Below are 12,109 nucleotides of genomic sequence, written 5' to 3'. Positions count from 1 at the left end.
GTCTCAGACGAATGGAATCTTCACACCTTGCTACTTAGTTGTATCGTCACACACTTTGTCTTCGTTCAGTCTCGAAACTTCGAGAGAGAATTGATTACAACTTTGCTTTTCGACGGTTGAATTGCGTAACGCGTTGAAGATCCAATTATCATAATAATAACCACGCTTCTTTTTTACAAACTGCACCATCTCAAGATCCACGAAATCATTTCTCCTTTACTCCCGCCTACAGAGACTTTCATCTTGGTAAAAAATTATCGCATTTTCAACCCTCCAAGGCGGTTCAAGGTAACGACGTCAAATCATGACGGTCAGGCTTGTGAAATATTTAACCAAGGTATTTTTTTGCTCGTTACGGTCGCCCCGATCTGCTGCACAGTGATAAGGCGTGGCGCAACTGCTCAAGAAGCAAAATTGACTCGGTCAAAGTGAACGAATTTCTTTTTTGCTCTCGACGAGAGTCGACGTTTTTTCATCCATGGTATAACGAGATGAATAATCGGCTTCGCATCGTCACTGAAAATCCCCGGATGCATAGTCATCGAGTCGTTGGAAGAATAGCGACTAGTCTAACCATTCCGATCCCTAACAACTGCTCCTACTTCAGGAGTTGCTCCTCTAATAACTGTAAACGGAGCCTTTCGAATCAACCATTTTCGGCAAGTAAGTAATTCCGATGCAAACACGCGGTTTCCAGGAGGAAATGGAGGACCGGCCGCGGATATCAACGTTGCTCAACAGTCTCGCGAACTACAGCAACACGATACCAGCGGCGACGGACCCTGACAGCAAATCGGCACAGGCCGCGGGTGGTGGGGCCCGAATGGGGACGTTGATCGGCGTCTTTCTTCCCTGCATCCAGAACATCTTTGGCGTGATACTCTTCATCAGGTTGACATGGGTCGTTGGTACCGCCGGGGCAATCCAAGGCTTCCTCATAGTGCTCTGCTGCTGCTGTGTCGTGAGTATAATACAACTTACCAAATATTTTCACGCAATCATGGGATTGGATTTGGTCCAGGTTGTATGTGTACTAGGGTGGTCCTTAAAAAGGAAATTTTCGAATTTTGATCGGCTCGCTCCCCTGATTGACATAATTCAAAAATAATTCCCTAATTTTTTTCAGACTCTTATCTCAACTCTGACCCGTGCTCCAAGAAGCGGGCCGTGCAGCAAATCTATCGAACGGATTTAGATGAAATTTGGTACAGGAGCGTTTTTTGGGTCGCTGATTACGAATCTGAACTCGAAAATTGAAAATTCGTAATGGTGGATCCGATATGGTGGACCAAATACCCAAAAATCACTTGATATTGCCATATTGGATGCACTATTTTGAATTTTGTAATTTCGAGTTCAGATTTACAATCAGCGACCTCGAATACCTCCGAGTACCGAGTTTTATCGAAATCAAATGACTTTTTGGATTTCGCTCTACCATATTGGATTCGCCATTTTGAATTTTCAAATTTCGAGTTTAATTTCATAGTCAGTGACCCAAGAAACCACCCTATACAGAGTTTCATCTAAATCCGTTGGGTAGATTTGATGTGTCCTTGAAAGGTTTGAATGGAATCCACCCTCTTTGGTGCACGGGTTAAAGTTGAGATGACCATCTGAAAAAATGAGAGAATTATTTTTCTATTGTCTAGAGCCGATTTGGAGGATGAGCCGGTCGAAATTCAAAAATTACCTTTTTAAGGAAAAAGTGGGCCATCCGTAATGTAAACCATTGAAACCGAACTCGGTGAAAACCGATGGCATCGATTGGGCCGGAAATAAAAGGTTGATCAGTGAAGTGTGCGGCCGGATTTGGATTGGTCAAAGGTCAAGCAAGCCACGGCGACAGTGTGCGCTGAAATTGCGCCTGACGTTGTCACTCAGGCTTGACGATCTATCAGGTGGACAGTCCGGTCAAAAACTGTTCAGGGGCAGAATTATGAAGTATAGATTTGAAAATGAATGCAGCTCAGATTAATCCACTAAAGTTACCATGAATTACATCATCGAAACAATGCCTCTTAATATAGTAAAGAATCAAAGAAATCATCATCGTATTTGCAATCGAAAGAGTTCAAGTATAACGAACTTTTGATTGGGAGACATCGTAGTATAGGATCCCGCAAGCTATCTAATCGTTAGATGATTAATTACTAACCTTACGATTAATAGAAGTATCATAATTCATGGCTTGAAATTGTTTTTCCTCAAAAACATCGTGGGGATTGTTGTCTGTTAAAACTTATGTCGGAACCTAATTTAATTGTTGAATTTAAACCCCCCTCCTCCCTCTGGTTCCTAATTTTTTCCCTTCCAATCTTTTTCGACTGGGCCGAACACCTGATACATTCTCAATGATCGACCAATCTATCACAACCTTCGATTAATACTTTCTTATCCCGAACAACCATTCAATTCTTATTCTCGTAGACAATGTTGACGGCAATCAGCATGAGCGCCATCGCCACCAACGGCGTGGTTCCAGCTGGCGGTTCTTACTTCATGATATCACGAAGTTTGGGCCCGGAATTCGGAGGCGCGGTCGGCATGCTTTTTTACATGGGAACCACCCTCGCGGCAGCCATGTACATCATTGGTGCTGTTGAAATCGTCTTGGTAAGCGCGTCGTCGCATGCATTTATAAAACACCGACTTCACCCTGGTATAAAAATTAATCGCTCAACCATCTGCGACAAGGCGTGAGAAATTAAGCATGTAGAGTACACCTTCATTAAAACGGAACATCGGTGTCAAGCTGAACTAGAACCGTAAAAAATTCAACTCTGGAACGGCAAACTGTCCCTAATTAGCTAATTAATCTGTGATTTTGCTACCGTTATGACGTGGAAAATTTAATCATCCCTGTCACTCCGAGACACGTCTATATGAGATTTGATCGTAACGATAATCTAAGCTCGCGGTTTAATAACCAACGATATATGAGCCCACATGAGGGATTAAAGGATTCAGAAACATTCGGCGAACTCGACACTTTTTCACGCTTTAAGTGAAATTGACGGAAAATTACGATTGTTACTTTCTGACATGTTTTTTTTTTTTTTTTGGTTCAACGACTCATCTATTCGCGAATGAACGTTTTGAATTTCGTAGAAATTGGCAAAATACAATAAATAAAAAAAAAAACATAGGTAACGCTGAGTGTTTCTCATTTTTACTCGAATCCAATAAATGTGGTATTCCAGACATACATGGCACCGGGGATGAGCATATTCGGGGATTTTACGAAAGACGCCAGTATAATGTACAACAATTTCCGAGTCTACGGTACTGGGCTGCTGATGGTGATGGGAACGATAGTGTTTATCGGTGTTAAATTTGTAAACAAATTTGCCACGGTCGCTCTGGCCTGCGTAATATTTTCGATAATCGCCGTCTACGTCGGTCTGTTTTACAACTTCAACGGAAGCGAAGCTCTCAAGTAAGTCCCTCACCCCAAGATTAGCTTTAAGCATGAATCATGTAGGTACTCCTGCCTCTTATATTCCGGCATAATATCCTGTCATTGATCCTATCCGTCACGCAAATTGTATTGTATACATTATCGTGTTCGCTCAGTTTTCTTTTTCACCGTTGGCGTAGCTGTAACACCTGCTACCAGCAGTTAAAGTCGCCAAGATTGAATTACGTCAAAGTGTGTTCATTCGCGGTAATACAAAGTATACGATAGAAAAAATTTGACGAATTTATAACACCGTAAAATGAATCATTCATAGTGGTACATCGGTTTATCATTCGAGTCCTGTAAATCAGACGAATTCATTATTTCACTATCTCCGAGTTGCATATGTGCGATGTGGTAAAAAAGAGAATTGCACGTAAAAAAAAAAACTCACTCGTCCACCGATTCAATTCGTCGAAGCTATATAACCGGATTCGCATCTATAATTGAGCTCCCCTGGAATCACTTAATTTTCTCCGTCCTTTCGGACCTTCCTCAATTTATTCCATTTCTTGCTGCCAATCGGGTTGGGTCCGATAAATCTCTTCCCAAATGAACCCTACTGTTCTATTCCGACCCTCTTTCTCGCGTTCAATAATTCTCGCGAAGGCGTTTAACAATCTTCAGATACGCACTTTCGGTCGACTTTCGACAACACGCGTTGTTTTTTTCCTCCTTTTCACTAAATCTGCGCTACACAATTTCTTTCTTTTCCTCCTCGTAAGGGAGAAAAGAGAAGAGAAATAGACAGACGATTAAGGCATTCGGAGGCAGTGAGATAGTAAGAGGCGCTCGGTATATATGTATACATGCACGTATAGATATATACCTATATAACAAAGGCCAATAAATTCTGGATGAAGCGGTTTTTCCCGGACAGCGGCATGCCTGAAAGGATTAGAGCCCGAAATTCATCGAGCGAAGGCTTAACTAGCAAAAAGCTGGGAGGCTCAATGCGCGAAATCGGTTTTCAACCCCATTCAACCTTTTTACCATCAGACTTGGGAAAAAGCTGCGGCCTTTGGGCTCGGGAAATGCGTGCATCCTTGTTTTATGCTAAAATGGATATTGGCTGGGTGGGAAAGCACGGTTTCCAGTGGTCCTGGAAATGTCCTTGAACTTGTTACGGATATTTTACTGGACACCGTGAAAAGCTCGACGCTTTGACGTATCTCAAAGCTTAACTGTGATGCACGCATACGTCCCTTGCAATCCCCATCCGCGGACCCTTTGTACACCTCTTTGTGTGCGCACCTCTCTTCTGTATAATTTCAGGATGTGCGTGCTCGGCAAGCGGTTATTGAAGGATCTGAAGAACGTCACTGGAGGCTGCAAGTCTGGACCAGACGGAGAGCTGCACGCTATATTCTGCAACAGTTCCGGCTGCGATCCGTATTATAAAGCTCACAAGGCCGAAGTAAAAAACGGAATCCGCGGATTGGCCGATGGAGTTTTCATGGGTACGTATACTACAGACTCTCTCTTTCTCTCTAAATCAGGTTGCGGTATTGAGGCAAGAATAAATCCGAAATCCTACGTAACTGAGTACGCAATAGGGTGGTTCATTTTTAAACCTGTTTCTTTTTTTTTTAAGGTGCCACTCGAAAAATTTGTGACCTGTACTGAAAAAAAATTTTCGTAAAACCCGGAGGAGGTAGGAAAATATTTAGAGGTCGGCACCAATTATTGTAACATTTTTTACTTATTTCTATACGTGTCCACCTTACTACTTTCACTTGTTATAAAAATAAATGAAAAATATAACAATAATTTGTAGCGACCTATAAATATTTTTCTGCCTCCACCAGATTTTACGACAATTTTGTTTCATGCAATATTTGTAACAAATCTTTCCAGTGACACATTGAAAAGAAAGAAAGAAACGTTAAAAAATTAACCACCCTAGTACACAACCTCACGTAGCCTTGGAGCTCTTCTACAAACAGAACAACCTGTTGTAGAATAGTTTGCGCGAGCTAAGTCAAACATTGCTACTGAGTAGCCGCGTTCTTTCGCCCCAACTGGTTGGGGTTGATTTCATAAAGTCGATTCTCTGTTTACATCCACAGCTGTTTTTGTGGAACGTTTTCTTTTAAAGATAACCGCGCGCACTGTTTGACCCGAATAATTTCATCCTTTGAGGTCATTTTTGGTTAAAAAATCATCTCTTCGCTGCTGGTTAGAAAATCATATTTTAATTCTCCAATGAATTGAGAATTTCCAGAGGGAATTAGATACAATTAAGTTCATGGATGAAATGAGGGGAAAATGGAAAGGAAAATGGTCAAGTAACAAGTTTTCATGAAACGACCCGCCGAATGGATCGCTGAAAGTAACACTGTTACTGCTGCTGTTGCTGGTTGATGATCAAACGCCGAGATACTTAGTATTGGGACCAATATAGGAAAGTTAAAAAGCAATAAGTGTACTTCCTATAGAGCGGTCCAATTTAATAAGCTGTAATGGCGTTACAGCACTTTGTTTGCAATTACACGGAGGACAAAAGCTGACAGTTTGAAAATGTTTTTCAGAGAATCTATGGGACAGTTTTCTGGAAGAAGGCCAATTCCTTGCCTACGATAACGAGCCGGAACACGTCAACACCCTGGGTGGTCCAAGCTATAATCAAATTCAGGCCGACCTCACGACGACCTTCACTATTCTAATTGGAATTTTCTTCCCCTCGGTAACAGGTAAAAATTAAACACACCTTGTTTCGCATGCTGTTGATTAAAACTCGGCTTCATCTGCTACAGAGATGAAGAAAGGTAAATGATTTGTTATTTATTCCTCTTTCAACGCTCTTTTCGCTGAATTTGAATTAATTTTTTCACGGTTCATACAAAATAGCCTGCACTTGGCCAAGTAGAGCAGACCAATTTAATTTTAACAAGGATCGTGTCGAGCAGGCCGAGGTAACGAACGTGTCCATTAAAAATAATTCTCTTATTCGTAGCTGCTGCGTCATAGTTACTTGTGGTGCATTTGATTTTTCTGCATAAACATCTCGAGCGACATTGATTACTTTTTGCGAAGTGCTTGAAATGAAATTTAATCTTCCTCTCAAATACACGTGGATAATATTAGCAGAGCCATATCGAAAACTAAATCTATGTCAAACCCAATCAAGAGTTACAACACGATTTGATGCTCCAATTATTAATTAGAAACCCTACCTAATTAAGTAGAAATATCTCACTAAAAACTCTCTGAAAAATCGATTTTGCGAAAAACATGAAGTTTTTGGGCCTCGAAACCCGCAGAAATACATAGAGAAACCATTATTAGTTTATCGTTTTCAAAATTTTCATGGATTTTGAAGACAGTCAATCAGTCAAATTCATACGGCAAAGCGACGTAATTTTGCGAGATAAAACGGCTTCGAAATATACAGACGCAAAACCAAAAGACTCCTCATTTTGTTACATGTAAGAAATATAACGTTTGTCGAAAACGCTGAAGAAACGAGAGACAAAGAATTGGGGCACGGACAAGCCTCATACAAATAGCCAGTAATCCCTAATTATAGCAGCTATAAAAAGCACCTAATTTCTGATAGTTTCATTCTAAAGCCAATCACAACGTAATTCGGTTACTGATTCTAAACCTCCGTTCCTCAATGTTTCCATTACTACACTATTTACATACCAGACTGCACACATGATACATCCTTAAACTTGTTTACGGTCCGCAGGTATAATGGCCGGATCTAACAGATCGGGAGATCTTGCGGACGCTCAAAAGTCGATACCGATCGGAACGATATGCGCGATTTTGACAACCTCGACGGTCTACCTTTCGACCGTCCTTCTGTTCGCCGGTACAGTGGACAACCTCCTGCTGCGTGACAAGTTCGGTCAGAGTATCGGGGGCCGTTTAGTAGTGGCGAACATCGCCTGGCCGAACGAGTGGGTGATATTGGTCGGATCTTTCCTCTCGACTCTGGGGGCCGGTCTCCAGTCGTTAACCGGGGCACCTCGACTACTCCAGGCGATCGCCCGGGACGGGATAATCCCGTTCCTTTCACCGTTCGCGACCAGCTCGAGCAGAGGAGAGCCAACGAGGGCGTTGCTGCTGACGGTGGTGATATGCCAGTGCGGAATCCTCCTCGGGAACGTCGACTACCTGGCCCCCCTCCTCTCGATGTTCTTCCTCATGTGCTACGGGTTCGTAAACCTCGCCTGCGCCCTCCAGACGCTCCTCCGCACACCGAACTGGCGGCCAAGGTTCAAGTACTATCACTGGAGCCTCTCGTTCCTCGGGCTATCGTTATGCATCGCGATTATGTTCATGACCAGCTGGTACTACGCCCTACTTGCCATGGGGATGGCTGGCCTGATCTACAAGTACATCGAGTACCGCGGTGCCGAGAAGGAGTGGGGCGATGGTATCCGGGGTCTCGCCTTGTCCGCCGCCAGGTACTCGCTTCTCCGGCTCGAGGAGGGACCGCCGCACACGAAGAACTGGCGGCCGCAGATCCTGATCCTCTCTAAACTGACCGACGACCTGGTTCCGAAGTACAGGAAGCTCTTCGCCTTCGCCAGTCAGCTGAAGGCCGGCAAGGGTCTGGCGATTTGCGTCAGCTGCATCGGCGGCGATTACGCCAGGTCCTCCGGCGAGGCGATGGCCGCCAAACAGAGCCTCAGAAAGACCATGGACGAGGAGAAGGTCAAGGGATTCGTCGATGTTCTCGTCGCCCGCAGCGTCGTCGACGGGCTTAGCTGTCTCATTCAGACCACCGGACTCGGCGGCATGAAACCCAACACCGTCATCCTCGGCTGGCCCTACGGCTGGAGACAGTCGGAGGACGAGAAGACCTGGAAGGTATTTTTGCAGACGTTGCGCAGCGTCACCGCTGCTCGCATGGCACTGCTCGTTCCCAAAGGGATAAACTTCTTCCCTGACTCGACGGAAAAGGTCGTCGGAAACATCGATGTATGGTGGATCGTTCACGACGGTGGTCTTCTTATGCTGCTTCCATTCCTTCTCAAACAGCATCGTACTTGGAAAAATTGCAAGATGAGGATCTTCACCGTCGCACAGATGGAGGACAATTCTATACAGATGAAAAAGGATCTAAAGATGTTCTTGTATCATTTAAGAATCGAGGCTGAGGTCGAAGTTGTCGAAATGGTACGTTGTATGATTGCAGGAATGATGATGACATTCTCTTTATTTTCTTCCATTTTCAGTCCCATTCGATACGTCTTTTCACTTCCTTTGTTTATCCAGAAACACTTCGAACTTCACTTAATGTCAAATTTGAAATCCAAATAAGTAATCCTGCGATACTTTGAACTTGTTAGAATCCAACGACTCAAATAGCGCGACGTGCTAAGGGGTATACATGTAAGCGTACTTCATATATCGTATATAGGTATGTATAAACCAACGCGGTTGGTTTGGGGTCATCATTTATCTGGCTTCACTGTCGAAAGCACCTGTCAGGTCACGTTAGTCGAACCGGATCCATTAGGAAACTTTTTCAGCAATACAGTACAATTTTCATTCATGTCTGAATTTTCGCACGAATAAACTAGCTGTAATTTATCGAAATCGAATGTACGACAAACCTTTTGAATGTGGTAGAATATAGTACGATGTCTCAAAAAAATGCTGATAATTGATGTTTTTCCGTAAAAATCCGTTGGTTCTTCTTTTATTCACGTTGCGGGAACATTGGTTTAACCTAATTAAACTTTATTAACCCCAGTTGCATAATGCACTTGTTCAGTCTTCATTCCATAATTCTTTGAGTGAGATATCGTTTGGAATCGACTGCAGATCTGATACACCCTCAAATATTTTACAATTCCAGATGGACTCGGATATTTCCGCATATACCTACGAGCGTACGCTGATGATGGAACAGAGGTACCAAATGCTGCGAGAACTTCGTCTGAACAAAAAGGAGTCCTTGGGAGTCGTAAGTATCCGACTGATAAGAGTAGTAATTAAATTCAAAATACAGATATATTAGGTGAAAATATTTGAATCATTAAGTGACAGATTAAGGGGTAACACCACTCTAAAAACAAACGAAAAGTGCTTTTTGACCACTTTTTTGGATGGAAGAAAAGGTAATAAAATGATAATATTTAAGGAAGTTATTAGGCATATATTTAAGTATAATACTAAAAATTAATATCAACAAATATTGAAAAATGGTGACACTGGTGCAATTACGGTAAGACATGTTTGAATCTAGAAAAAAAACCACTTAATCTACATGTCTATAGCTAGAGAAATAGGTTGCGGATTTTTAAAATATTAATATTTATATGATCGAGTATTTGAATGAAAATCGTCAATTTTCGACCAAAGAAGGGCACTTATTTGTTAATAAATAATGTTTAAATTAACTTATCGAAAATCCCCTACGTATTTATGTATCTATTAATACCTAGATTCGGTGATTTTTTTTTCCGAATTCAAATTTGCACCAGTCACAATGCGTGCCACATTTCTCGTGAGAATAGCTACAGTATCACCATTTATGAATATTAGTTGATAACAATTTTTGTATTATACCTAAATATATGCCTAATAACTTGCTCAAATATTATTATCTTATTACCTATTCTTTCATTCAAAAAAAAAAAAAAACGGTGCGTTTATTAGGTTTTTTTAGTGATGTTACCCCTTAAGATACAAGCATGTACAATATTCCTGTGAAATTGTACCATGCATGCACCATAGATTATCCAATATTTGTAAAAAGATGATTAGGCGGAGATACTGATCCGAATATCTCTGTTTGTTACGCGCCCGTGACGGACATAAGGGGCAGACATTGGTGGACTTCAACGAGGTACATACTGAGGAAAATTTACCTCCGGTTTGTCAGATACCCCGAAATTTCCTAACGCTCACACGGACTGTCTCCTCTGTCATCATATGTCCACTGCTCAATACTACAATCATGAAATACACATGATATTTGATTTTTCATAATTAGCATTTTTCTTTACTGTCTTATAATTTGCTTTACGTCAGTGAAATTATCTTTTACCAAAAAAAAAAAAAAAGAACAAAATTTGTGAAGGAAAAAAGAAATCGAACAGCAGATATAACAGATTCAAAATTTCCTACAGGTTTGTCGGGCTTTGCAAAGTCTATAAATCCCTTGATTTTACACTTTCTGGTATATAATCATCCGCTGATTTCGATTTCGATGGAAATAAACTTCATACCATCATCACCTCCAACTGCAGCTTGGTTGGCACGTGTGTTCTTTATGAACGATTAAGTTTATAATGTTTAAAAAAACGCAGTGCGAAACCGGAAACAAATAATCTGACGAAACCGAAATTTCCTCAAACTTCAATTTAAATGATAATACGTTGAGGAATTTTCTGAAAATTTTACTAAACAATTGTTTTTCAAGACTTGGAGAAATTTTTTGTGCTAAAATTTCGATGAGTGACCAGTCGTGCAAATATGCCGAGCATAATTTGTAATCTGGACAATTTTCTGCCAACCACTATTACCGTAATAATGCCTTTCAATTGTATGACAATTACTAACACTTGATTGAATACTTAATTAAGGGAATAGATCTGCACCACTGTTTTCATCATCTATATGCAGCAGCGAGGCGACAGAGCTCTTATAGTCACTTTGCATGGGTTACACTTTGCCTAGAATATAACAATTATTAGGTAAATAATACCAATCAATAAATTTTCAATAAGATTCTTAGCATATTCAAGATCTTGATGAATCTAATGTAACCCACAGTAAAAAATGAAGATATCTGTTACGCTACTGCTTTATCTATCCCCTTAACGACTCCTTGGTTCTTATACTGTTGTGACTCTCTAGTGTTTCGAAATGTGTTGCATAAAAAATACTTATAATCACTCAAACACACGCCTCTATTTCCCGTCTAGCAATAATTCATCCGTTTTGCTTTCAAACTGCAGTTTAATCATTTAGCAATTTGGGCTTGTTTAATCCTTAAAAAGTATCGGAGCGAGGCGTCAAAAAAGACTAACCGATTGGTACATGATTTAGGTACAAGCAATTGTCGACCACCACCACAATGTCGACGTTAAAACGGCTACAAAGGTCAGGTTCCAAGAGCCGACAAGCCAGCCAGCCAATAAAGCCAATGGTCTCGATGAGGCTCAGGAAAAATTGGTACAGGAAACTGAACTGAACACGAAGGAACTAGAAGCCGGTGATTCAGGAGAAAAGGATGAAGATGTCAAGGAAAACGCAGAGGAAACAGCTCACCTCGTCGGGGGATCTCCCAAAGAAGATAACAGAGAAAACAACGCAAAAGAGGCAAAGGAATGCGAAGCTGACACCAAGACAGCGAGTCCAGACCACACAGAGCCTGAACAATATGTTCCGTAAGTATCAAATCTATTGTATAATTTATGGATAAACATGTAAAAAAATTTAAAATAGTCGGGATAATGTAAACAAAAACACGGAACAAAAATGTTTCAGAGATGAGGGCAATGTGAGACGAATGCACACCTCTGTGAAGCTGAACGAAGTGATCGTCAACAAGAGTCACGACGCTCAGTTAGTGATCTTGAATCTGCCTGGTCCACCGAGGGACACGAGGATGGAGAGGGAGTCAAACTGTATCCTTGAATATACTGTGTTTAGCAAACCGAGGTTTATTCTTTTTCGAAA

General features: G+C 41.4%; 1 protein-coding gene across 4 annotated transcripts in view; it reads left to right on the top strand.

Moving 5' to 3' along the window:
- The window catches only part of LOC124182801 (solute carrier family 12 member 4), a 72,987-nt gene that overhangs the window by 56,682 nt on the left and 4,196 nt on the right, over positions 1 to 12,109 (top strand). For 3 of the 4 annotated variants that reach the window (XM_046570519.1, XM_046570525.1, XM_046570533.1), the window contains exons 3-12: positions 698 to 961; positions 2,431 to 2,616; positions 3,204 to 3,439; positions 4,736 to 4,920; positions 5,992 to 6,153; positions 7,155 to 8,593; positions 9,279 to 9,386; positions 10,245 to 10,271; positions 11,477 to 11,817; positions 11,918 to 12,057. In XM_046570519.1, coding sequence (XP_046426475.1) covers positions 698 to 961; positions 2,431 to 2,616; positions 3,204 to 3,439; positions 4,736 to 4,920; positions 5,992 to 6,153; positions 7,155 to 8,593; positions 9,279 to 9,386; positions 10,245 to 10,271; positions 11,477 to 11,817; positions 11,918 to 12,057 — 3,088 coding nt within the window. The remainder of the gene's footprint in view (positions 1 to 697; positions 962 to 2,430; positions 2,617 to 3,203; positions 3,440 to 4,735; positions 4,921 to 5,991; positions 6,154 to 7,154; positions 8,594 to 9,278; positions 9,387 to 10,244; positions 10,272 to 11,476; positions 11,818 to 11,917; positions 12,058 to 12,109) is intronic. The other variant, XM_046570541.1, reaches the window with a different exon arrangement.

This window comes from Neodiprion fabricii, chromosome 1 (assembly GCF_021155785.1).
Source record: "Neodiprion fabricii isolate iyNeoFabr1 chromosome 1, iyNeoFabr1.1, whole genome shotgun sequence".
Classification (NCBI taxonomy): domain Eukaryota; kingdom Metazoa; phylum Arthropoda; class Insecta; order Hymenoptera; family Diprionidae; genus Neodiprion; species Neodiprion fabricii.
Note: the sequence above shows the minus strand (reverse complement) of the source record. Positions and strands in the feature narration are given on the sequence as shown.